This window comes from Aedes albopictus, chromosome 1, assembly GCF_035046485.1.
Source record: "Aedes albopictus strain Foshan chromosome 1, AalbF5, whole genome shotgun sequence".
NCBI lineage: Eukaryota > Metazoa > Arthropoda > Insecta > Diptera > Culicidae > Aedes > Aedes albopictus.
In genome coordinates, this window is record NC_085136.1 from 300,357,707 (window position 1) to 300,384,890 (window position 27,184).

Below are 27,184 nucleotides of genomic sequence, written 5' to 3' on the forward strand. Positions count from 1 at the left end.
TAAGGCCAGGTTCGGAACTCCGTCCGGACCTGGGGCCTTACCTACGCTAAGGGACTTAGCTATCCCCGCAAGTTCCACATCGGTGACCCTCTCCTCATCGCCAGCCCCAGTCCCCGGCTGTCCTACGAAAGGAGGCCAAGGACTAGGATCATGACGCGGAAAAAGTCCTCCAATGATCCCCTCCAACATCTCTGGAGATTGATCTGTAGGAGCCATCACACCTCTCGTCTTGGCCATAACGATCCTGTAGGCGTCACCCCACGGGTTCGTATTGGCACTCTGACAGAGACCCTCAAAGCAGGCCTTTTTGCTTGCTCTTATCTCGGTCTTAAGCGCGGCTTTTGCAGCGGCGAACACCACCCGCCGTTCGTTTCGCTCTTCCTCTGATCGTGCTCGCTGCATCCGCCGCCTAGCCCGTAGGCAGGCGCGGCGCAGGTCCGCAATCGCGTCGGTCCACCAGTAAGCCGGTGGCCTCCCATTTCTAGGGTGGACTCTCCTAGGCATGGTCGCATCACACGCACGTGAGAGCACCGCTACCAGCTCGTCGCCGTCTAAACCGATTAAGTTTCGCTCACGGCGGAGCGCCTCCCTAAATACCCCTTCGTCGAAGTATGATGTCTTCCACCTGCGAGGGCTTGGCCTTGGCCTAGCCGCCTCTTCTTCTATCCGCTGTCTGCTGTTATTGTAGTCGATACTGTAGCGAACCGCCAGGTGGTCGCTGTGAGTGTAGCCATCATCTACTCTCCAGTTCGAACTACTTGTTAGGCCAGGACTACAAAAGGTCACGTCAATAATTGACTCCGCTCCGTTTCGACTAAAGGTACTCTTGGTACCGACATTAGCCAAGTCGACATCTAAGATGGCCAGTGTTTCTAGCAGGATCTGACCCCGCTGGTTCGTGAAACGGCTTCCCCATTCCACGGCCCAGGCATTAAAGTCGCCCGCTATTACCACCGGCCTTCGCCCTGTTAGCACGGTCGTTAAGCGGTCCAGCATTTGCGTGAACTGCTCGATCGGCCACCGCGGAGGCGCATAACAGCTACAGAAGAAGACCCCGTTTACTTTGGCGACCACGAAGCCCTCATAGGTAGTAGACACCAACTCTTGAACGGGGTATTTACCCGTCGTCCATATCGCCGCCATTTTTCTGGTCCCATCCGCGACCCAGTTGCCGTTGCCGGCGGGTACTCGGTGTGGGTCCGATATGATGGCGATATCCGTCTCCCACTCAGAAACTGCCTGACAAAGCAGTTGCTGAGCCACATCACAGTGGTTCAGGTTCAGCTGCGTTACCTGCACTGTGATTTGTTGTTCACTGCGGCTTTCTTGAAGGCCGGGCACCTTGGACCGCCCATCGGATGTCTGTTGTTCGAGGATTTCCCGGTACAGATCATGCAGATGGGCGGACTCGTGCAGCTTTGGGCCTTATGACCTTCAGCGCCGCATCGCCTGCACAGTTTGCGCCTGTCGGGGCCTTTGCAGTCCCACGACTTGTGTCCTGGTTCCAGACACCTGAAGCAAACCTCTGGTGGCTCGTGGAATGTCAGGTGACATACACACCAACCCACCTTTATGCTCCCTACTTTAACGGACTTTTTGACGTCCGCCACAGGTAGCTGAACCAAGGCTATCTGTGTCCCTGCTGGCCCTTTCCGTAGCTTAACGGCTGCGGCGGCCACCTGCACATCGCACTGTTGCCGCAGTGCCGTGACGAGCTCTTCCACTTCGGTGATCTCATCGATGTCTTTGACCTTCAGAGTCGCCTCATGTGTCAGAGCCCTCACCTGCACACCCTCACCAAGGACCTCTTCTGCCAGCCTCTTATAGGCGGCGCCCTTGTGCTCCTTCTGGCGCTTCAGCTCCAGGATCATCTCGCCCGTACGAGTACGTCTAATACTGCGTACGTCGGCTCCAAGACCCTCAAGCTTGGCGTCGCTTCGCATCATCTTCAAGACGTCCGAGTACTTGGACTGTTCCGTCTTGATGACGATAGCGTCGCCTTTCTCGCGCTTGGCACCTGCCCTCCTACGCCTTGGCTTGGCGTCCTGCGCTACTACCTGCGGATTCGCCTTCTTCTTCCTCTTCCGCTCTACCTTCGTCCAAGGGGGGTCCACCCCTTGGATCGCCCTACTCTGTGGCTGTTGAGGGCCCACTAGCGGTCGCAACCCCTTGTTCCCATCGTTCCGGGACGGGCCAGCCTTTTCAGGCCCACCCTTCCCAGCTTTCCGGGAACCCTGGCTGGGGTCCGACCTTCCGGCATTATTACCGACTTTCGGGGTAATGATTCGCCTGGCCTTGCGGGCACCGCCAGACAGCTCCTCGCCTGACGGTTGCCTCGCCCGCTTCTGCGATTGCTTGCCCCGTTTGTCGCGAGCAGTCGCTTCCGCCTTATTCGGACTTCCTGCGAAGGAGAAGGCCTCCGTTTGGGTAAACTTCGGCACTTTCTCATTTGCAGGCTCCGCTGCTGCAGCAGTCAGCAACGCGAGTGCCGCGTGCTCCTGCTTGGCATTGTCGATCGACGCCCTAAGTCGAAGCAAGGCCGTTTTCAGGTCCTTGCTTATATTCGACTTAGTGGACGCAAAGTCGATGATTTTGCCAAGCTGCTGCTCAGCCACCTCTATTGCGGACCGTCCTTTGGATCCTCGGTTGACGGCCCTCAACAACCACGCTCCGTCCATAACCTCCACCGGCTGGCTTGCCGGGAAGTGGACTGGAGCACCCACGCTTGAGCTGCGTACGCAACTCCCAGCGCCTATCTCCTCACTTCTCCTTGTCGGAGATCTCATCAACCCGCTTCTTGCGAAGGGGTTGATCCCACCACTACTACCTGCTACACTTGATTTCTGTATTGGTTTGTTACTCATATTTTATTCCCACGAGTCGCACGAGAAAGAATGTCCACCACGCCAGAGCTCTGCATTAACGCGGTAAGGGACAGCTTACTGTGGGGGGTGCCCAGGTGCCCCACAGGCTCCGTTAAAGATCGAGCATCTATTTCACCCCCTCGATCACTCATTCCTCGGCACGGGTCGCTTGACACCTTGAATTGGGGTTAGTAGTCCTATTCTTAGCCGGCAACTACGCGGCTGACTCGCAAGCGGGGGGGTGCGTCAGGCCCCAGGACATCCGTCCCTGCTGCCCCTATGGGTCCACCTTGCTTTGGTGGAACTGTCCCATGCGCGCTGCCATTTGACCATGGAGGCCATCCTGGCAGTCCTGCGTATGCCTCTTGTGCCGCGCATTTCGAAGCACTCCATGTCCTCACTGATAAGAATGCTGATAGGCACCATACCAGTAATGACGCAGAGAGCGTCGTGTCATACGGTACGGTACGCGCTCGCAACCCTCAGGCACATAAGCCTGTAAGTACTTTCCAGCTTCCGTCGGTAGCATTCAGTACTTAGCGCGGTGCCCCACGCTGGGCCGCCATACCTAAGTATGGACGTAGCAACACTAGCCAGAAGCTTGCGCTTACTGGCGTACACCGCAGAGCTATTGGATATCATCCGGGAAAGTGCCTCAATAGCTGTGGAGCCTTTTTTACAGGCATAATCAACGTGGCTACCGCAGGTAAGCTTATCGTCGATCATCACGCCCAAGTGTTTGACGGAGCGCTTTGACAGAATAGTGCACTCGCCTACACTGATCTCCGTCTGCTGCTCCGACTTCCGGTTGTTAACAACCGTCACCTCAGTCTTGTGGTGAGCCAACTCCAGTTTCCTGGACTGCATCCACGCCTCCACAACCTTGATCGAGTGGTCGGTAGTCAACTTCACCTCCTCGATCGTTTCACCGTAGACTTCGAGCGTAATGTCGTCGGCAAATCCGACAACCTTCACTCCCACTGGGAGAGGATAGGTATTCTGCTCAGAGGGCTCGAAAAGTCGGTACAAGATTATGCTTCTTGTTTATATAGCAAGATGTATCCGTCCCATACGGATTTGGAAAACTCAATACACATTCTGTAGTAATAGAAAGAGAGGGTCGATGAAGATAAATGTCAGTGATTCAAATCTCGTGAACACGAAATCACATATCAAACGGAAAAGTACGAAGCATATAATCAACTACTTAGGTCAGCTTTGTCCTTGAACATAACTTTCCGGTGCAACGCCGCGTTACAAACCGGCGCAACAACAGCAAGAAACTGTATACAGTACAATTACAGTTATGGGGAAGTAACAGTTTTACACACCAATTTCCGAAAGACCGGATTGTGTGTTCAGTTTACACGAGTCATTAATTGCGCTTCCCCGCGCCATTTGCTGGGGGTGGTGTTTCACACCTGGTCCTCCTTCCTCATCGCACCTGACTTTCTTATTGTGCTGCGTTCCATCGCCATCCATCGACCAATTCGATGCACCCCCTCGTCCGACACAAACAAAGCGCGATTCCCATAATTTAAATATGCGCGAGAATCTGATACGGGGGTGCTCATCGCGCGGCGCTGAGTGTTCCGAAAGCGCTTATTATTTAAAACATTCACAAACCTGTCGGAAATGGTCGAGCAATGGTGGTGAGTGAGTGAATGTTCCACATTGGCGAGCGCGGGGGAAAAGAAAATGTGAGCTTCTAGGAGGGGGTAATGGTGGAGGGGCAGGGGTGCGAGACCCGGTCATTAATTACCGTGATAAGCTTCCTCAGCTGCTACTGCAGCAGTTGGTGTAGCGCGATTTAGTGGAATCCACTAAAGTGGGTTTATTTTTAGTTCCAGTTGGGGTTTGTTGTTAGCTGTTCGGCGTGATCGGAACGTCTAAAAGGCCGGAAGTGTGAGTGATAAGCAGATACAGTCACTCACGCAAAGCGACGATCGACGCCGAGATTGAGCGTATACGCCGGAAGACAAAGGGGTTTGAAAGGAACAAGCGAAGATGACTGTAAATGTATCATATAGAAGAATGTATGAAGGAAATTAGAGACGAAATCTAGAAGAACTTCTGATAGTTGAATGCTGGGTTTTTATCTAATTCCCGTCTATCTAAGCACCAATGATGATCGAATTTCTTCTTACACCTCGCCTAACGCCTCATGGCCAATTTGGTATCATATAAGAAAATATTAAGGAATATCTACAGTGAGATTGATTAAATGCCCCTCGGATCTCGTTTCCGTCTAGTCCACGTCTATTTTTTGGCACTACCTGAATTCAATTCCCTTCACACTTCTAAGTGACACTATGATACTAATCAAAAATGATTTAACATTATGATTTGACCGTAGATTCTTCGCAATACAAATCACATCATGCATTAATGACCGCCAGCTGAGAGTTGTGCTCCCCGCAAAGATATCCACAAAGTCTTCTGGAGATCACCCGACCATCAAATAGAAAACCAAATCAACCACCTTCTAATCAACGGTAACTTCGACACTGATTTTTCATTTGGGCCTAACTGACATTTTCGAGTTCTCTTCATCGATCCTCTCTTTGTGTTATCACAGAATGTGTATTGAGTTTTCCAAAGATTTTTTGGTTGAAATGCGAAGAAGATGACTACATGTTGCTATAGAAACAAAAAGAATAAGGATTTTGTTTGTTTTGATCAAGTTATTAGCGAAAGAGAGAGTCAACGAAGAGAAATCGATCAAGTCAGTTAGGCCCTTATGAAAAATCATTCTCGACTTCTTCTCGGATATAACAAATGTCCGCACATACCGCAGTGCGAATATAGATTCGGATCACTACTTAGTAGCTGTATGCATGCGCTCAAAACTTTGGACAGTTATCACCACGCATCGAAGTCGAACGTCGCGACTCAACATCGAGCAGCTGCGTAACGTAGAAGTGGCTCAAGACTACGCGCAGCAGCTAGCAGTGGCCCTACCAACGGAAGAGCAGCTTGGGGCAGCTGCACTTGAAGATGGCTGGTGGGACATCCGATCCGCCATAGGTAGTTCCTCGGCTACAGCACTAGGCTTCGCGATTCCGAATCACAGAAACGACTAGTACGACGCCGAATGTGATCAGTTGAAAAACGAGAAGAATGCTGCAACACCGTACGAGAGCGAATGAGGCACGTTACAGACAGGCGCGGAAGACGCAGAAGTCAGTCTTCCGTATGAAGAAGCGCCAGCAGGAAGAACGAGATCGCGAAGCGATGGAAGAGCTGTACCGCGCTAAGGACACACGAAAGTTCTACGAGAAACTGAACCGCTCGCGCAGAGGCTTCGTGCCACAAGCCGACATGTGCCGAGATAATGACGGGAATATTCTCACGAGCGAGTGTGAGGTGGTCGAGAGGTGGCGGCAGCATTACGATGAGCACCTAAATGGCGACGTTGCAAGTACCGAAGGTGGCGTGGTAACAGATTTAGGAGTATGTGCACAGGACGAAGGACTTCCGGCCCCTGACCTCCAAGAGATTGAGGAGAAGGTTGGCCGGTTGAAGAACAACAAAGCCGCTGGAGCAGATCAACTACCAAGCGAGCTTCTAAAATACGGTGGAGAAGCACTGGTGAGAGCACTACACTGGGTCATTGCCAAGATTTGGGAGGAGGAAGTATTACCGGAGGAATGGATGGAAGGTATCGTGTGTCCCATCTACAAAAAGGGCGACAAGTTGGATTGCGGGAATTACCGAACGATCACACTAGTGAGCGCTGCCTGCAAGATACTCTCTCAAATGTTATGCCGCCGTCTATCACCGATTGCAAGAGAGTTCGTGGGGCAATATCAGGCTGGATTCATGGGTGAACGCGCTACAACGGACCAGATGTTCGCCATCCGCCAGGTGTTGCAGAAATGCCGCGAATACAACGTGCCCACACATCACTTGTTCATCGATTACAAATCGGCGTATGATACAATCGATCGAGAACAGCTATGGCAGATTATGCACGAATACGGATTCCCGGATAAACTGATACGATTGATCAAGGCGACGATGGATTGAGTGATGTGCGTAGTTCGAGTATCAGGGACACTATCGAGTCCCTTCGAATCTCGCAGAGGGTTACGGCAAGGTGATGGTCTTTCGTGCTTGCTGTTCAACGTTGCTTTAGAGGGTGTAATTAGCTTTTTCACCTCGTAGGCCAGAGTGCAGCAGAATTTGACCCGACACGACGCCAATCAATCTGTATTCTCCAAAGTTCAGCCAACGGACTTCGCTCTGTCCTCAGATCAAAAGCTTCATACGGCATGCCTCTCTGGATAGTTGTTCCAGTTAACTTGCTGTGGTTAGTTATTTCGCACTAAAATTCGTTGCCGTTAAAACAGTTCATAATGTTTAATTTTCAGTTTCTGTAACGGTTTTTGGGTTTCAAGAACAGTTGGCATAAGGTCCCCTATCCACCGTAGTGGGACTGCCACCTTTGGTATAGCTTCCAGTGGAGGAGCATTTCATACTCAGCCCTGGATGCCAGAAAAGACGCTGTTTGAACCGCACCTCCTTAGTGAACAGACGATCAGGACGTACCTCCTGGATCTAACTGAAGTCAGAAGGACAACAGGGCCCAGGCTGCACTACCAGCTAAGCATACAACTCTGAGCTGGTGGTCTTTGTCATCGCTTGACCCGTGGAAAACTTGTGACCAAAGCTGTATGTAAGCTCACAATTTTGCAGCACACCTTTTCGGCTATTTGGGTTCTCTATGGTCTAATAGCCAAAATGGTAATATCTTTATTCTGACCTAAAGGGTCTCTAATTGATTGCATTGTGGGAAATAGGTTAACTGATCTTTCAATTACCGGCACTCCATTGCTCATAACTATTTATTTTCTGAATTGCGGAAACCCTACATCGCTCTCAATTATTCCATGAAACCTTTTTGCATAACCTTTCTGCACTCCACAAAAACAAAATCCAATCGCACTCTACAACTATGTATCTCCCAATCCTCCGAAGCACGTGTTTTCCGGCTTCCCCATTGGCGTATCTAGGATTTTTTCCTAAGGGGTGCCTAGGGGGTGCCAGTTTAAGTGGCTTCCAGGTTGTTTTGTTTTTTTTTTGTAAAGGAAATACCGATCCACCCTCAATTTCTTAGTATATGTAATGAGATATTGCGTCGCGGGAAAAATCAGACCGCAAATTTAAACGCGCTATACATATTTTAAAGAACATTTTGTTTTTGAAAATCCGAACCATTGCAACAACAACAACAAGTACATGTACTGATTAAACACTTTCCCCGCCATGTGAGGTTTGAAAACTTGATAACTTGATTGCGTATAATAAATGGAATTTGTATTTTCAGTTTGAGCAACAACCTCTTTGTTTTATAGATTGAAAACAATCAGGTCCGTGAGATTACGTTTTCACATACAAAATTTGGACTCGATTATCCTTAGTTCCGTTCTAAAGCTTCACGAACATATTATCAATCCAGTTGAAGCCCGGAATTTGGAGCGAGCGAACTTCGATTTTTTTCTTCGGGAGTCTGAGGCTCGCACCAAATTCCGATTTAGCTATATGAAGCTGAAATTTTGACTTACTTAAAACCAACATTGTAGTAATAAGTCAAAATTTCAACTTCGTACATTTTGGATAATCGAGTATGATACAAGGAATTTATGCTTTCGGCAAACATTTTTTCGGTAGTTCTTCAGAGAATATTCCCGGCAATTTATTTGGAAATTGTTTAGCAATTTATTTCTCTCATTAATTACATTGGACATGGCAAATTTCTTCGGTAATATCTTTGGATCCCTTTCGGCAATTTATTTAAGAATTTATTAGGTAATTAGTTTGGACTTTGATACTAAACACCTTTCACGCATCCTTTGAAATTTTCATAGGGAAATTTCTTCGGCTATTCCATTAGGAGTTTATTTGGCTTTGCTAATGAAATAAGCAAATCCTTTAAAATGTTTTCTCGGGATTTCCTTCGCCATTTTTTTAGTAGTATTTCAAGCATTATTTTGTTAATTTTAGCAATACTATTGATATTTGCTTTTTAAAATTCTCCAGGCAATTGCTTTGGGGATTCCTTTAGTGAAGCCTTTGGTAATTCATTCGACAATAACTCTAAAATCTTCCTCACATTTTTTTTGGAAATGTCTTCGGCAAGTCATTGGCGCCATCCACAAATTACGTAACGCTCTAGGGGGAGGAGGGGGAGTATCGTCGAGCGTTACGGTCCATACAAAAAATTTCGGGGTTTCATACAAAAAAGCGTTACGGAGGGGTGAGGGGGGGTCGAAAAATGCCGATTTTAGCGTTACGTAATGAATGGATGCAGCCATTCTACTTTTTTTTTGATTTTCGTCAATTTTTTGGACTATTATTATCTATGCTATTCGGTATTCCTTCGAAAACTCCTTCGGAAATTCTTTCATAAATCGCGGTACTTTAAAAATTCTGTCACGGTGATTCAACGGCAATTACTTTTAAAATTCTTTCTAAATTTTCTTAAGAAATTCTTTTGATGATTTCGGAATTTTGTTTTAGAATTGCTTTGTTTTTTTTGTGAATGTTTGTGGAAATTTTTATAGAATATATTATTATTTTCTTCAGGAATTTCTTTGGTTATTCTTAGATGAATTCTTTGGTAACTTTGAGAGTTTTAATGCAATTTCAATGGCGTTTTTCCGGCAATTTCTTTGGGAATTTGTCAGGAAGTTTTTCGTGAGTTTCTTAGAATTTTCTTTGAGTAAGTCGAGTTGAGGATGTCTGAATTTCCAGTTCAGCAATTTTCGGAAGCAATAAATATAAAAACAATTCAATCATAAAGAATTACAAAAAATACGATAAAATTGCCTGAGAAATTTTCAAAATAACTGAGAAAGAAATAACTGAAAAAATTTCGAAGAAATAGCCATTGAAATTATAGAACAAAAAATCTTAAGAAATTTCTGATAAAATTCCAATGAAGGTACCGCAGATTTTTTTTACAAAAAAAAACAACTATGCCGAAGGAACCCTCAAAGCTATACATACTGCGGTTTAGCGAATGCGGAGTCGTGGGTTTGAATCCCACCAACATTTTTTTTCACAAATTCACATCTCAATTAATCAATTAGCAACATTCTGTGCCTTCAAATTATTTACAAGTTTTCCCCGAACATTCCTATAGGACTTCATTACAGGATTTCTCTGGAAATTCCAAATATTCTCGAAATTCTTTTAGGGATTCCTCAAGAGATTTCTATTGGGATTCAGCTGGAATTCTTTGAAGAGGGCTAAGAGGAGTTTCAGGAGTAATACCATGATTATTTTCTAGAGAAATTAATGAATAACAATTCTAGAGGAATTTCTGGATGTGTCTAGTATGTAAAAAAATCCTTTAGGATTTTCAGGAGGAAACATCGAAGGTATTTTTGCAAGGCTCCTAGGAAGATTGCCTTGAATAATCCCAGCAAGTTTTTTGAAGTAATCCCTGGAGAAATTCTTAGAAGAATCCCAAAAGAGTTTCTGGATGAGTTCTAGAAGGAATTGCTGGAAGAACCACAGCAGGAATAGCTTGAGAAATCCAGCTGAAATGCCTGGAGGAAGGCCAAGAGGAGTACCTGGAGGAATTCCATGAGAAATTTATGAGAGAATCCTTGGATAAAATTTCTTGGATAAAAAATTTTGGAGGAATCACTGGAGAGCTTCTGAAGATATCAAAGGAAAAGTCTCAGGAGGTATTCTAAGAAGCATTCTGGATTTTATCATTGTATAAATCTCAGCAGAAATCCTAGGAGGAATTGCTGGAGGAAGCTATACATGAAATTCTAGAGAAACCCCATCAGGAATGTCTGGGGGAATCCAAAGAAAAAATATTTGGAATACCTAGAGAAGTCCCTGCAAAGACCGGTAGAGATATTCTAGAAGAATCTATAGAGAAGGCCCTGAAGGAATAGCAGGAGGAATTTCTGAAGGAATCTCAGGAAGATTTCCCGGGTGAATTTGATTCGTATAGGAATCACTAGAAGAATTTCTTAACGTATAATTGTAAGAATTTTTGGAGAAATTGCTGGAAGAATCGCAGGAGGAGTTTGAAGTATTCTTGGAGGAAGGCCAAAAGTAGTTTCTGCAGGAAATCCATGATGAATTTCTGGTGGAATCTTTGGATAAAATCTCTGAAGGAAATCCTGGATGAGTCCTTGGAGAAATCCCTGGTAGAACAACCAAAGGAATTTCTGAAAGAATTCTAGGGAGATTGCCTGGAAAGATCCCAGTAAAAAAAAGCCAGGAGAAAGCGCTAGAAGAATCCGTAGCATAATTTCTGTAGTACCACAGGTAGTTTCGCGAATTGCTTGGGGAATCCCAGCTGAAATATCTGGAGGAATATTCCTAGAATTCCGGGAGGTATCATAGAAGTATTTTTGTGAGAAGTCCTAGAAACAGGAATACCAGAGGTATCCTAAGAGAAGTTCCTCTAACAAATTCGTTGAGGAATTTCTACAGTTATCCTTGAAAGGATCGGTAGAAGTAGAAGGAGGAATCCCTGATGGAATCACAGGAAGATTTTCTGGAGAAATCCCAGGAAGATTTCCCGAAAGTATTGCAGCAAGTAAGTATGCCAGGAGAAATTCCTAGAAGTATTTCTGAAGGAGTCCTAATAGGAATTGCTTGAAGAATTCCAGCTGGAATTTATGGACAAAAGTCAATAGAAGTTCTTGGAGAAATCCCCTGTGGAATTTCTGGAAAAACCCTTGAAGAAATCACTGGAAGAATCACCGAAAAGATTTTTAGAAAGAATCCCTGGGAGATTTTCCTGAAGGTATTACAGTGAGAATTTTTGGGGGAGTTCTTAGAGAAATTACTGGAAGAACCGCAGCATGAGTTGCTTGAGGAATCCTAGCCACACTTCCTGGAGGAATGCCATGAGAAATTTCTGAAAGAATCTCTGAACAACATCTCTAAAGGAATTCCTGGAAGAATCACCGTCGGAACTGCTGAAAGGATCCCAGGAAAATTGTCTTGAATAATCCCACCAGGAACTCCTGAAGGAATCCCAATAAAATTTTTTAGAGAAATCCCTAGAAGAATTCCGAGAAGTATCATAGTAAGAATTTCCAAAGAAATTCTAAGAGAAATTGCTGGATCAATCTCTGCAGAAATTTCTAGTATGCAAAACCCCATCAAGACTGCCTAGAGAATCCTAACGGAAGTTTATTGAAGAAATATCGGGAAGAATCCATAAAGGAAGCCTAAAAAAAATACTGTCTGAATAGATAGAGGTATTTTAGGAGGAATCCATGGAGAAGTCTGTTGATTGTTCTTACCAATATCCAAAACGTAAAAATGTACATAAGTAAATTCGGGAGTGCTTTAGTTTTGTTTAAATCAGTGATTCCCAAAGTGGGCGAAATCGCCCCCTTGGGGGCGAAATCGCCCCCTTGGGGGCGAAAATCAGGCCCAAGGGGGCGAAAATTTGAGAAATCAAAATTGGGGGGCGAAAATACTAAAAAGGGGGGCAATTTTTTCAATGATTGAAAAATATCAAAAGTATTGAATTACAAGTCGAGAATGTGAATCATAAAAACTCCCTGATAAAAACAAGCTGACAGTTCAAGTTTTGTCTAAGATAATAAAAAATGCTTTGCAAACAGTTCGTACTTGGGTGGAACGCTGATGGAAGAGGGAAAGGTCGACGGTCGTCAGTGACAAGCAGGGCGCGGAGGCTGAAACATGCCGCATTTCGTCGTTCCCGCGTTTTCGTATTTTTCCTTGTGTTTTTTGTTCACACTTTATGTAAACGATCGAAGATGGCTCGGTGGCAAGAGACCACATTGCCCGCATCGTGGTGCTCGTGTCCGTCGTTATTCCGAGTTCGGAAATGCTGAGACCAAAGCCAAACATAGAAAACCAGCTGGTCAGGATTACCCGGTGAGTTCGTTCCTTATTATTACTTTTTATATTTGAACATGACATATTTGGGGATTTCGGAGGGGTAGCCTAAGGAAGTTAAATGAACTGGTTTCCGGGCAAATGTTCGTGGGGTGGCCAGACTTTGTCACGAGATAACAATTATCATGTTGTTTTCCGAAGGTCTCCAGTGAATTTAGCTTACCCTGCTACAACAAACCATCAGGTAGATCATTCCGTTTCGGTATGACTCTGCAGCCATAGGTAATCCTTGCGCTGATGGTGGGTACACAATCATCATCATCATCATCATCATCAGATAATAAAAAATGCTGTGACTATTAAACATAAGCATCGACTTAATTCTACAGAATTATTGGTATTTATGTGGACTCTTTGGCAAAATTGCTAGACGTATTTCTGAAGGGTTTGTGTGATTCTGGAAATCTAAATAAAAATATATTTGGAAACTCCTATAATGAATATTCATGAACCATGATTAGTTTTGTCAAAATTATGAAAAGAACATGTTTTTTTTCGCGAATTGAGTAAAATTGCGTTTTAATTCGTAGGCGGACTTATTCATTAAATTTTCAAGGAATAACATGAATACCTATCAGTCGAATTTCAGATCACTTTTCTGATGAAATTCGTATCACAGTATTTACAAACAACTGTGTTTGGAAGTATTCCAGAGAAGCTTCTCGGTAAAATTCCATTTAAATATGCCATTTAAATCTAGTCATGAATGCTGCATATTCACTTATTTGATAATTAATTTAAAACACAGGAAGCATTCAAATTTATACGAAGCTCGTTGATTTGAATCTGGATGTGGATTTGGAAAAACGTAACTATATTTAAAAATACACCAATATTTATTATTATTATTTTTCCTTATTATCGAGATTTTCAGCCCTCGGCAACAAACCGATATTTTTCTGAATTGCACTTTTTCACATAACATATGTTTGAAATTGTTTTCAAATTCTCCACCAGTCTGACTACTTGTGACCAAACATTGACTCTCAGTTATTCAAAAAATCCTTTTAAGAACAATGATAAAACATCTGGCTGCTAATGTCGAGTGTTCATATGTATTCACAGTTCGTTCTATTTCGATTAATAAATGTTCAATTAACAACGGTTTGAGAAATAGGCATAAACACAATTTCAATATTTTTGTAAGTACGATTTAAATTCACTATATTTTCTTTTTTCAAATGCGGAAAATAAACGCATTTACAAAACTATTTATTGAAAATGAGAGCGACACAGATTTAGATACACTGAAAGGCACTGCTAGTTTTGCCACAGTAGTGCTTTTAAAGGCATTAGTTAAGCACAGTTTCACCCTTCTACTATAGAAAAAGTCAAATCTCACCTAGGGGGGCGAAAATATTTTTTTGAAGCTCTAAGGGGGCGATACCTCCTAAAAGTTTGGGAAACATTGGTTTAAATGTTCCATTAATAAAAGCTTGTAATTGTTGTGTGAAGTTTTAAATCACACTGACAGTCACCTGTAAATTCTAGGGGGTGCCAAATTTGTTCTAGGGGGTGCCTGGCACCCCTGGAACCCCCCCTAGCTACGCCAATGCTTCCCATTATTGTCTTCCGCGACGACGACAGGCAGATGCCAAAAAGCATTACCTCTGTACCTCATTGTACCAATCAATTTCCTCCCCTTGCATGGTTCCCTTTTCATTGCCAGCAGCGCAATCCACATTTGTGTTGGTAGTTACCTGCCGGTTGTGCTTCTTTATTCGATACCTTACTGACCGACCAACCGAATTACTGTTGTGGTATCCGACCTTATGCAATACTTACTGCTACCATCATCCTCATCAATTGCGATCGCCGATCGAAATGTGCTTTCTTCGGCAGGCAACCAACCAGCCAGCGGCGCTTCGGGCTGAAGTTCACGGGACATTAACTGTTTCCACTGTGTTGCATCCGAATCGGAACCATTTCAACAGCACCTAATGATGCCTGGGGAGAGCGGGTTGTTATGGGTTTTCCCAACATGAACTTTCAATCCTTTGGTTCCAACTCGGACAGAGTCTGCTTATCGCGTACCCCATCCTGTTGGAATCCCTTCAGGTATTCCTGAAGAACCCCTAAGAGCGATTCCTGGAGGAATCTCTAATGAATTTGCTTGAGAAACTCCAGCAACAATTTTCAAAAGAATACTAATAGGCATGCCTAAAAGAATCTTCAGAAGAATTCTTGAAGGAATCCTTGGAGGGCCGATTCTGGAGGAATCACAAGAAGATTTTCTGGAGCTCTATAGAGGGACAATATCATAACATTAGAGAAATTCATTAAGACACGTAATTCAAACCCAATGGAACATTTCACACCGCATCCCTCCCCGAGTAGCTTCAGATTGGATCGATTGGCCACCCTGCTGTCGGTGATTAATCGTCATTGTTGACCAAATTGGCACCTCTTTGGGTAGACTTGTATTTTGGGGATCTGCTCACTACTTGCGCGGCGCGGTGCGGCGCAGCGCCGCTGTGGAAGGTTGCAGCAGCAATTGTGTAATGTGTCAAGCAGACCGTGGAATTGTAATTAAAGTGCACAATGGCAGTCAGTGTACCAGTCAGTACCAGTACCAGTACCAGTCAGTGAGGTATGGAGAGTAGTGTGCCAAAATATGTTGGTCAGTTGGGAATCGTCGCGGCGGGCGGGTGACGATCGAATGAAAGGCGACGATATGCATGCACCGAAGAGTCATTGTTTGATTTTTACGAGTTGTGTATCGATGAATGAATAAGGTTGGTGGATTGGAGTAACTGAAAACGTATCACTGCAGTAGGTAAAAGGGTGACTAAGTGGTACAACAGTAGATTATGCAACGACTTTCTTTGTTGTCCTTTGGGATGTTATGTGAACAGTTTTTCAACAAAGTTTTTAAACATGAATTCGCTACAATCATTCTCAATCAGGCTTCGTTTCTTGGCATTCTTCCTAGCTTAATGATTTTCCGAGTACTTCCTCGATTTATTTACAAAAGAGAGAATAGAGAAAGTAGATATAAAGTAGGAGGAAAGGGATGATCCACAGCAAGGGATCACTCACTTTTGACATGTCGTTGCTCCAGAGACTCGGTACTAAATCGACCTCATACCAGTCAAAAAATAGCCAAAAATGAGTTTTAGGCAGCTCTAATAAAGGATATAGTGCCTGTTAGATCTGTTAACGATGCTCTAGATACGAATATAGAACCGATTTGAAGCCAATTTGTGCGGCCTATTGGTCACTTCGGATTATATGTATAGATTATTATGAACTACTCCAAATGACATACGTAATGCCTGAAGTTCATTCGCACAATAAGTGTTGAAAAATGGACAAATTGAGTGGAAAAAATACGAAAAAATCCACGCAGTTCTGGTGGGATTTGAACCCACGTCTCCCCAAGTTCGCTAGACAATATGAATATATGACAAAGCCACACCTAGATTTTTCAAGAGCACAAATCTGAAGAACCGAATGTCGGTTTGCGCTGAAAAGTTGATCGATTGGTTACCCGCTGGTGGTGACCAATCGATCAACTTTTCAGCGCAAACCGACATTCGGTTCTTCAGATTTGTGCTCTTGAAAATTCTAGGTGTGGCTTCTTCATATATTCACCTTAACTAACTTCGCAACAGAACAAGTAACAACTCTGTGAAGTAGAAAGCCAACCTAAATCCAACGCCTTTTCTCGCAATTCACCAACACCTTCGGTCCTTAGATGTCCACTTCCAACACTCTCTGAGCGTGCCTACGAACAACAGTGAGAGCATTAGTAAAAAGAAAATCGTGTTGAGTACTGTTCCTTTGAATTCCACTAAGAATTTGCATCCTTTGACAGATACGTATTCCGACCTCAACTGTAAGGTCGTCTTCAGTGTCTTGTACTTGACTCGACTCAAGTCGAGTCAAGTAAACTTTCGGTGATTCTTAAAAATAATCAAAAGTTCCTCCAAAATTTCCAGAAGTTTTTTTAGAAAAGAAAACAACATCTTCAGAAATTCTTCCAATAATTCCTTGATAATAATTATTTTCCCCCTGAGGAAGACACTATCCCCGTGTCGAAACGTCGCGTGAATAAAACAACTCGTTTTTTTTTAAATCCCAAGACTGCGTAACCGTTAAACAAGAGATTCTTCAAGAAGATTTCCTGAAGATTTCTTCAGAAGTTCCTGATAAGATTCCTACATAAACTTGTCCAAGTAAATCAAGTCCAAGGCAATCTTCTATGAATTTCTTCTCAAATTAATGCATTGATTCCTTCAGAAAGTACTCTAAGAGTTCTGTTTTCAAATTTAACAAGGTTTCTTTCAGTAACTTCTTCGTCAGTTTTTTTTCTATTTTTTTTCCAGGGATTCTTAAAAAAAATCCTGGGCTTCCTTCGGATATGCCTTTATGTTTTTCTTCAGAAATTTCTTTAAGAATTCTTTCATGTAGGTTTCTGAAACTCCATCAGCAAATACTATAGAAAATATTCTAAGGATTCGTTTACAAATCTTTTTGGAAATTTTTCCAAAAAATAGGAATTTTCTACAACAATTTTTTTTTCAAAAATTCTTTCATAAATTCTTCAAGTGATTCAGAAATTCATTCCGGTATTTCTGAAGGAAGTCAACCAGAGATTTGTTTAGGTACTGCTCTTGAAATTTCATTGAAAAACCCCGCACTAATGTGTCCATGAATTTCTAAATTCCTCAGGGATTCATCCAGAAAATAATGCAGTAATTCCTCCAGAGATTCTTGCAATATAACATTCAGTGATTTAGGCAGCAATTCCTCCAGAGCTTTACATTAAAAAAATCCTGTGAGGATGCCTGAAAAACTGCCTTGATAAGAGTCTGTTAAGATTTCTAGAAAAAAAAACTACTGGGATATTTTTGAAGAAATTTCTGTAGAAATTTCTTGGATAATTCTGAATAAATTCAAGGAGTTGTCCGGATAAATTTCTGGTGAAATTCATGGAGGAATATCTGGAGGAAATTCTGAAGGAATCCTTTTAACAACCGAAAAAACAACATGGATTATTTGAATGAATATCTTGAAGAACTGCAGAGCTCTCTTAAATTATTAAGTAATCGAAAAATCGTGAAACTTCCTTGAGAAATGCTTAGAAATAGGCTCAAAAGAAATTTCAGCAGGAATTGTTTAGAGAAAACTTGAAAAATTTATAAAAGAATCCCTGATGGAAAGTCTTTTTTTTATAAATGTCCAATAAATCCCCGAATAAAAGAAGTCATGCTTGAAGGAACCTTTGGAGAAAACCCCACAGGAATTTCTGAAAGAATCTTTGCAATAATTCCCGAATCTTTGAGGAAAAAACTCTCCTGGTATTGCATCTTTTGAAGCAACGTTTGAAAGAATATCTGGAGAAACCTCCGGATAAATTTTCAGAAGTTTTTGAGAAATTTCTTGGTGATATTTTGGAGTAATACCCAAGAAAAACTACTAGCGAAAACTCTCCCGATATTTCTGGAGGAATACTTTCAGAAATGTTTGCAGAAATACATGAAGGAATACTAGCATAAACTTATGCAGCAATCCTTGAAGGAATTTCCTGAGGAATGCCTTAAGAAATCCTTGCAGTAAGTCCTGAAGGAATGTCTGAGGCAGCCCGTGCACCCATTTCAATATGAATCATTTGCGAAATTCCTTGAGAAACAAAGAAATGCGTAAACAGTTATGCATTTAAAGGGGATACCCAGAGGAATCTTTTGAAGCATTCTTGTCCAAATCATTCTAGAAAATCTTGCGAGAATCTTGTTTCTGTAACAATTCCAGGAAATTTTTGATGAATTCGGAAGACTCCTCAAAGGATTTTATGGCAGTGCCCATGCAAGTGATCGTGGATAATTTTCTTGGAAAATTAATAATTAGATTTCTTGGAAAATTAATAAATTAGATACTTTAGAATCTGTTTTCGGAAAGGTGGTTCATTATGAGAGTGATTTACACCGCTTGGCTCGAAATTCTTCATAAAATACCTTGGGAAATTCTCCAAAGAATTTCTTGCCAAATTTCCTAATTCTTCTAAAAATTTCTTCAGAGTTTCTTCCAAGTTTGTTTTCTGATATTCGATGGAGAATTTCTTAGGAAATTCTTTCCAGAATTCATTCGGAAGTTCCTTCCAGAATTTCTACGTAAATTCTTTCCAGAATTTCTTTGGAATTTTTTTAAATAATGTATTTGGAAACTCTTTCAAAATTTCTTTCAGGTTTGTCTTTTGGATTTTTTTTTTCAGATCTTTCTTTTGGATATTATTCCAAGAATTTCTTCGGAAATTTTTGAAAGATTTTTTTCAGAAATACTCTTGAGAAATTCTTCAGAAATTCATCCAAGAATTTCTCCAGAATTTTTTCCAAGTTTGTTTTAAATATTCTTCCAAGAATTTATTCGGAAATTCTTTCGAAAATTTCATCAGAATTCCTTCGGAACTTCTTTTAAGAATTTCTTTAGAAATTCTTAAAAGAATTTCTTCGAAAATTCTTCCAAAACATTATTCAAAAATGTTTCCAAAAATTTCATCGGAAATTCTTTCCAGATTTTTTTTGGAAATTTTTAAAACATTTTCTTCGGAAATGCTCCTGAGAATTTCTTCGGAAATTCATCCAAGAATTTCTCCAGAAATTCTTCCAAGTTTGATTTTGGATAATCTTCCAAGAATGTCTTCGATGTCGATTTCCGGTCTGCCTTGAAATACAGACATTTCCAATTCTGGGAAAAATTTCCCAAGAAATTCTGGGAGAAAATTCCCAAGAAATTCTTTCTATAATTTCTTGGGAAATTTTCCCAGAATTTCTTGAGAAACTTTTCCCAGAATTGGAAATGTCTGTCTTCCAAGACAGACCGTCGAATCCGTCACCTTCAGCATGGTCATGCTGAATACCCACGCCTTTACAGTTGTGACAATAGGGGTCCTCTCAGACGATAACACGCACTACTGAACTACAAAAACAGAATTTCATCCCTAAAATATTCAAACAATTACCTGTGAAAGCCTGCGCCAACGTCCCATTACTGCCATGATCGGATCGAAGCTGCTCCAGCAGCGCTTTGGCAACACTGGACGAGGACGGCGACGACGACGACGATGATGACCCTACAGCTGCTGCCACAGATGCTTCGTACAATTTCACCGTCATTACGACGGCGTGGAGCTTCTGAGCTAAACTGAGCCTCGCTCCGATCACACACTAAAAACAATCACCGGATCACGTGTGTTGATCCGTGCACTATAGGCAGGCACGTTTCACCGCACTCCGCAATCGCCCGCCGGGAACAATTCAGCTCGATAATCACTAATTTGGGTTATTTGTAGCCCACCGCGACCGCGGCTGTGGTTGTCACTGTTGCTTCCGTTGTTGTTGAAGCTGTTATCGCCGATGTTGATGATGATGATGATGCATGGTAATCACTGTCTATTGCTTTCAGTAGTTTCCCCACCAGCACGACACGTTGCTGTCGTCGTCGTCGTTAGAGGAATTTCAATTAGAATTCACACGCTTTGGCAGATACACTGATTGGCACATTTTTTTTCTGTTTTTCCTAGCACTAGCACCTACTGCACGAGAATGATTTACTGCCAGATTGTTCACCGAGCGCAAGAGTGAGAAAGTGATTTGAATGCACGAGTACGATGGGTATGCGAGAGGGTCGTAAAAATCAGGTGATTTCGATTGTGGGAAAGAATAACTCGTTTGGAGTCTGATGCAATACAAAGTTGGTTGAGAATTTATGATCAAAGATTTTATTTATTGATAACTTTGAAAGAATTTCCGATTAAATTCTTGGAAGAATTTCCGATGTAATTCTTGGAAGAATTTCTAAAGAAATTCTGGGGAAAAATACGAAGAAATACTTGGAAGAATTTCCGAAGAAATTCTTAAAATAATTGCCGGAGAAATTCTTGGAAGAATTTCCGAAGAAATTCTTGGAAAAATTCCAGAAGAAATTCTTAGAAGAATTTTCGAAGAAATTCTAGGAAGAATTTCCGAAGAAATTCGTGGAAGAATTTTCGAAGAATTCTCGAAGAAATTTTTAAAAGAATTTCTAAAGAAATTCTGATAAAAACTTCCGAAGAAATTATGAGAAAAAATTCCCAAAATATATCTGGGAAGAATTGCCGGAAAAAATCTTTGGAGAATTGTGGAATAAATTCTTGGAAATATTCCCAATGAAATTCTTGGAAGAATTTCCGAAGAAATTCTTAGAAGAATTTTCGAAGAAATTCTTGGAAGAATTTCCAATGAAATTCTTAGAAGAATTTCCGAAGAAATTCTTGGAAGAATTTGCGAAGAAATTCTTGGAAGAATTTCCGAAGAAAATCTTGGAAGAATTTCCAAAGAAATTTTTGGAAGAATTTCCGAAGAAATTCTTGGAAGAACTTCCGAAGAAATTCTTGGAAAAAATTCGGAGGAAATTCTTGGAAGAATTTCAAAGAAATTCTTGTAAAAACTTTCAAAAAAAATCTTGTAAAAACTTTCAAAAACAAAATTCTAAAAAGAATTTCCGAAGAAATTCTTGAAGAATTTCTGAAGAAATTCTTGGAAGAATTTCCAAAGAAATTCTTGGAAGAATTTCCGAGGTCATTTCTAAGGAATTCTCTGAAGAATTTCTTAAAAAATCTTGCCAATAATTTTCTAAGAAAACTTGTGGAGAAATTTCCGAAAGATGTCCTGTGGGACTTTCCCGAGGCATTCCTAAGTTAATGGATCCGAAAGAATTTCTGAAAGAGTTTTAGCCTAGTAAATCATCCGACATAGATCCCTGCTCCAACGACGATAGACGACGTGGTACCACATCGCAGAGTACTCAATAACCTTATCGCTTCTCCACCTCGAGGTTCTGTCTTATCCGCACCTCGTCAAGTACCGTGTAGAAACATGGCGCAAAAACCACCGCATCTCATTGGGGCCATTATCGATTGGATTCAACAATCTTGGCTAGGTAGTCAGGTACATAGTTTGAAGTACCGCGCCGCCAATCGGTGTCAGGAACACTTCCGCTGCTGCGTCTGTCTCCGGTGTCGCATCGGTGCGGATCAAGAACTTGAACTTGTTCCACTTCAGCGTCGCTGCACTGAGAGATCTCCATAGAACAAAACCATAAGTCATTGATCGATAATCTTGAACGGAGATCTTGTGCCGGCTTGCTGGAAACAAAGCTCGACCGAACCGCACGTGCCGGCGCATCTACGGCATAAGGCCTTTCCAACAAGTGTCACCAATTAACGAGCCAGCTGCAGAACGGCAGATCGTAAAAGAGTCCCATCAGGGTTTTGTAATTACCGTGAAAGGAGCACGAGATTATATGATTCCAGATGTTTTCGGATGTTGATTACAGTCTGGTCGGGTGCCAATTGTTACACCGCCGACACCAACGCCCACCCCCTTGTTTAGATTGGTAGCAGCAACTGCTGCGACGTCGTAACATGTAAATCAGGCCGCAAAGTCGTTGACATTACGCTTAGCAGCGATACGGACGGAGTGTGAACGCGTTAGTATTTATCAATGCGTCTGACGATCAACGATTGCAGTGCAGGGCTGGTACCGTCAACAAGACTCGAAGTGTTATGATATGGAAGTAAACCAGCACCAGATGATATTTCTCCAGAAGATCCTCCGCAAGATTCTCCACAAGATCAATCAAAAGTTTATTTAGAAGAATCTCCGAAAGCTTTTCCGGAAAATCATCCGTAAGATAAACAAGATTCTCCGGAAGTTTCTCCAAAAGATCCTCCGCAAGATTCTACAGAAGATCCTGCAGAAGTTTCTACAGAATATCCTACGGAACTTTCTCCAAAAGATCCTACGGAAGTTTCTCCGGAAGATCCTCCGGAAGTTTCTTCAGAAGATCTGCCGGAAGTTTCTCCAGAAGATCCTCCAGAAATTTTTCCAGAAGATTCTCTGGAAGTTTCTCCAGCAGAGCCTCCAGAAATGTCTTCAAAAGATCCTCCGGAAGTTTCTTCAGAAGTTTTTCCAGAAGAATATTCTCCAGAAGATCATTCGGAAGTTTCTCCAAAAGTTTCTCCAGAAGATCCTTCGCAAGTTGCTTTAGAAAATCCTCCGAAAGTTTCTCCAGAACATCCTCCGCAAGATTCTCAAGTAGATCCTTCGGAGTTTTCTCCAGAAGATCCTGCGGAAGTTTTTGCAAAAGATCCTCCGGAATTTTCTCCAAGAGAACGTCTGGAAGTTTCTCCAGATGATCCTCCAGATATGTAATTCTCCAGAAAATCTCTTAGAAGTTTTTCTAGTAGATCCTCCGGAAGTTTCTCCAGCAGATCCTCCGGAAGTTTCTACAGAAGAGCCTCTAGCAGGAATTCTTCAGCAGATCTTTTGGTAGTTTTTTCCAGAAAATCCTCCGTAAGTTTCTCAAGAAGATTCTCCAGAAGATCTTCCGGAAGTTTCTCCAGCAGATCCTTCAGAAATTTCTCCAGAAGATCCTCCGGAAGTTTATCCAGAAGATCCTCGCAAGATTCTCAAGAAGATCCTTCTGAAGTTTCTCCAGAAGGCCCTCCGAAACTTTCTGCAGAAGATCCTCCGGAAGATTCTACAGAAGATCCTCAGGAACTTTTTCCAAAAGATCCTCGGGAAGATTCTTCAGAAGATACTCCGTAAGATTCTCCAGAAGATCCTTTGGGAGTTCCTCCAGCAGATCCTCTGGAACTTTCTCCAAAAGATCCCCCAGGAGTTTCTTCACAAGATCCTCCGTAAGATTCTCCAGAAGATTCCCTAATAGTTTCTTCAAAAGATCCTTCAGAAGTTTCTCCAGAAAATCCTACGGAAGTTTCTACTGAAGATCCTCTGGAATTTTCTCAAAAAGGTCCTCCGCAATTTTTTCCAGAAGATCTCGTACAAGTTTCTCCAGAAAATGCTTTAGAAGTTTCTCCAGAAGATCCTCCGGAAGTTTCTACAGAAGATCCTCCGTAAGATTGTCATAAAAATCCTTCGGAAGTTTCTCCAGAAGATTCTCCGCAAGATTCTCAAGGAGATCCTTTGGAAGTGTCTCCAGAAGATCCTGCGGAAGTTTCTGCAGAAGATCCTCTGGAAGTTTCTTAAGAAAATCCTTCAGAAGTTTCTCCAGAAGATCCTCCGGAAGATTCTCCAGAGGATCATCTAGAAGTTTAGCAAGATTCTTAAGAAGACCCTTCTGAAGTTTCTCCAGAAGATCCTCCGGAGCTATCTGCAGAAGATCTTCCGGAAGATTCTTCAGAAGATCCTCTGGAACTTTCCCCATAAGATCCTCCACAAGTTTCTTCAGAAGATCCCCTTGAAGTTTCTCCGGAAAATCCTTCAGAAGTTTCACAAGAAGATCCTACGGAAATTTCTACGGAAGATCCTCTGGAACTTTCTGAAAAAGGTCCTCCGGAAGTTTCTCCAGAAGATCGTCTACAAATTTCTCTAGAAAATCCTCCGGAAGTTTCTACAGAAGATTCTCCGCAAGATTCTCAAGAAAATCATTCGGAAGTTTCTCCAGAAGATCCTCCGCAACATTCTTCAGAAGATTCTTCGGAAATTTCTCTAAAAGATCGTCTGGAAGTTTCTCCAGAAGATCCTCCAAAAGATTCTCCAGAAGATTCTCTAGAAGTTTTTCTAGTAGATCTTTCGGAAGTTTCTCCAGCAGATCCTCCGGAAGTTTCTACAACTTCCGGAATCATTCGGAAGTTTCTACAGAGGATCCTCCAGCAGGAATTTTCCAGCAGATCTTTTGGTAATTTCTCTAGAATATCGTCCGAAAATTTCTAAAGAAGATTCTCCAGAAGATCTTCCACAAGTTTCTCCAGAAGATCCTTCAGAAGTTTCTCCAGAAGATCCTCCGGGAATCTCTCCAGAAGATCCTTCGCAAGATTCTCAAGAAGATCCTTCTGAAATTTCTTCAGAAGATCCTCCGGAAGTTTCTGTAGAAGATCCTCTGGAAGATTTTTCAGAAAATCCTCTGGAACTTTCTCCACAAGAACCTCCGGAAATTTCTTCAGAGGATATTCCGCAAGATTCTCCAGAAGATCCTTCGGGAGTTTCTGCAGAAGATCCTCCGGAAGTTTCTCCAGAAGATCCTCTGGAACTTTCACCAAAAGATCCCCAGAAAGTTTCTTCAGAAGATCCTGCTCAAGATTCTCCAGAAGATCCCCTAGAAGTTTTTCCAGAAGTTGCTTCAGAAGTTTCTCCAGACGATCCTACGGAAGTTTCTACGGAAGATCCTACGGAAGTTTCTCAAAAAGGTCCTCCAGAAATTTCTCCAGTAGATCCCCTACAAGTTTCTCCAGAAGATGCTTTAGAAGTTTCTCCAGAAGATCCTCCGGAAGTTTCTACAGTAGATCCTCCGCAAGATTCTTTAGAAAATCCTTCGAAAGTTTCTGCAGAAGATCCTCCGCAAGATTCTCAAGAAGATCCTTCGGAAGTTCCTCCAGAAGATCCTGCGCTAGTTTCTGCAGAAGATCCTCCGGAAGTTTCGTAAGAAGATCCTTCAGAAGTTTCTCCAGAAGGTCCTCCGGAAGTTTCTCCAGAAGATCCTCAGGAAGTCTCTACAGAAGATCTTCTGGAACATTCTCCAAAAGATTGCCCGGGAGTTTCTCCAGAAGATCCTCCAAAAGATTCTCCAGAAGATCCCTTGGAAGTTTTTCTAGTAGATCCTTCGGCAGTTTCTCCAGAATCCTCCGGAAGTTTCTCCTGAAGATCCTTCAAAAGTTTCTACAGAAGATCCTCCACCAGGGATTCTGGTAGTTCTTTCAGAAGATCCTGCGGAAGTTTCTCTAAAAGATTCTCCAGAAGATCTTCCAGAAGTTTCTCAGCAAGTTTCTTCAGTAGATCCTTCAGAAATTTCTCCAGAATATCCTCCGGAAGTTTCTCCAGAAGATCATTCGCAAGATTCTCAAGAAGATCCTTCGGAAGTTTCTTCAGGAGATACTCCGGAACTTTCTGCAGAAGATCCTCTGGGAAATTCTCCAGAAGTTCCTCTGGAACATTCTCCACAAGATCCTCCGGAAGCTTCTCCAGAAGATCCTTCGTTAGATTGTCAAGAAGATCCTTCGGAAGTTTCCCCAGAAGATCCTCCGGAAGTTTCTGCAGATGATCCTCCGAAAGATTCTTTAGAAGATCCTCTGGATTTTTCTCCGAAACGTCCTCTGGAAATTTCTCCAGAAGACCCCCTAGAAGTTTCTCAAGAAGATCCTTCAGAAGTTTCTCCAGAAGATCTTCCGGAAGTTCCTCCAGAAGATCCTCCGCAAGATTCTCAAGAAGATCCTTCAGAATCAAAAGCTTCTCCAGAAGATCCTGCAGAAGTTTCTCCAGAAGATCCTCCGGAAGTTTCTACAGAAGATCCTCTGGAAAATTATCCAAAAGATCGTCTGGGAGTTTCTCCAGAAGATCCTCCAAAAGATTCTCCAGAAGATCCCTTAGATGTTTTTCTAGTAGATCCTTCGGCAGTTTCTCCAGCAAATCCTCCTTAAGTGTCTACAGAAGATCCTTCTGAAGTTTCACAGAAGATCCTCCAGCAGGAATTCTGGTAGTTTCTCCAGAATATCCTCCGGAAGTTTCTCAAGAAGATTCTCCAGAAGATCTCCCAGAAGTTTCTCAAGAAGATCCTCAGCAAATTTCTCCAGAAGATCCTTCAGAAATTGCTCCAGATGATCCACTAGATTTTTTTTTAGAATATCCTTCGGATCCTTCGGAAAGAAAATCCTCTCGAAGTTTCTCCAGAAGATTCTTCGGAAGTTTCTCCTGAAGAACCTCCGGGAGTTTCTCCTGAAGATCTTCAAGAAGATCCTTCGAGAGATTCGACAAAAGATCCTCTCAAAAGTTTCTACAGAAAAAAAATCTTAAAATTTCCTCCAAAAATGCTCCAAAAGATCCTCCTGCAGTTCCTCCAGGAATTCCTCCGGAAATTCCTCTAGGAATTCCTCCGGAAATTCCTCTAGGAATTCCTCCGGAAATTCCTCCAGGAATTCCTCCGGAAATTCCTCCAGGAATTCCTCCGGAAATTCCTCCAGGAATTCCTCCGGAAATTCCTCCAGGAATTCCTCCGGAAATTCCTCCAGGAATTCCTCCGGAAATTCCTCCAGGAATTCCTCCGGAAATTCCTCCAGGAATTCCTCCGGAAATTCCTCCGGAAATTCCTCCAGGAATTCCTCCGGAAATTCCTCCAGGAATTCCTCCGGAAATTCCTCCAGGAATTCCTCCGGAAATTCCTCCAGGAATTCCTTCGGAAATTCCTCCAGGAATTCCTCCGGAAATTCCTCCAGGAATTCCTCCGGAAATTCCTCCAGGAATTCCTCCGGAAATTCCTCCAGGAATTCCTCCGGAAATTCCTCCAGGAATTCCTCCGGAAATTCCTCCAGGAATTCCTCCGGAAATTCCTCCAGGAATTCCTCCGGAAATTCCTCCAGGAATTCCTCCGGAAATTCCTCCGGAAATTCCTCCAGGAATTCCTCCGGAAATTCCTCC

At 42.6% G+C, this 27,184-nt stretch overlaps 1 protein-coding gene across 4 annotated transcripts in view; it reads right to left on the reverse strand.

The window, feature by feature from the left end:
• Nucleotides 1-27,184, reverse strand: part of LOC109408847 (protein catecholamines up) — a 519,706-nt gene that overhangs the window by 212,896 nt on the left and 279,626 nt on the right. For 2 of the 4 annotated variants that reach the window (XM_029863771.2, XM_029863769.2), the window contains exon 1: nt 19,735-19,903. The exons of the other annotated variants lie outside the window; for them this stretch is intronic. In XM_029863771.2, the coding sequence (XP_029719631.2) occupies nt 19,735-19,888 (154 nt within the window). In that variant the 5' untranslated portion in view covers nt 19,889-19,903. Of the gene's footprint in view, nt 1-19,734; nt 19,904-27,184 lie in introns of those variants that run through there. 4 annotated transcript variants of the gene reach the window in all.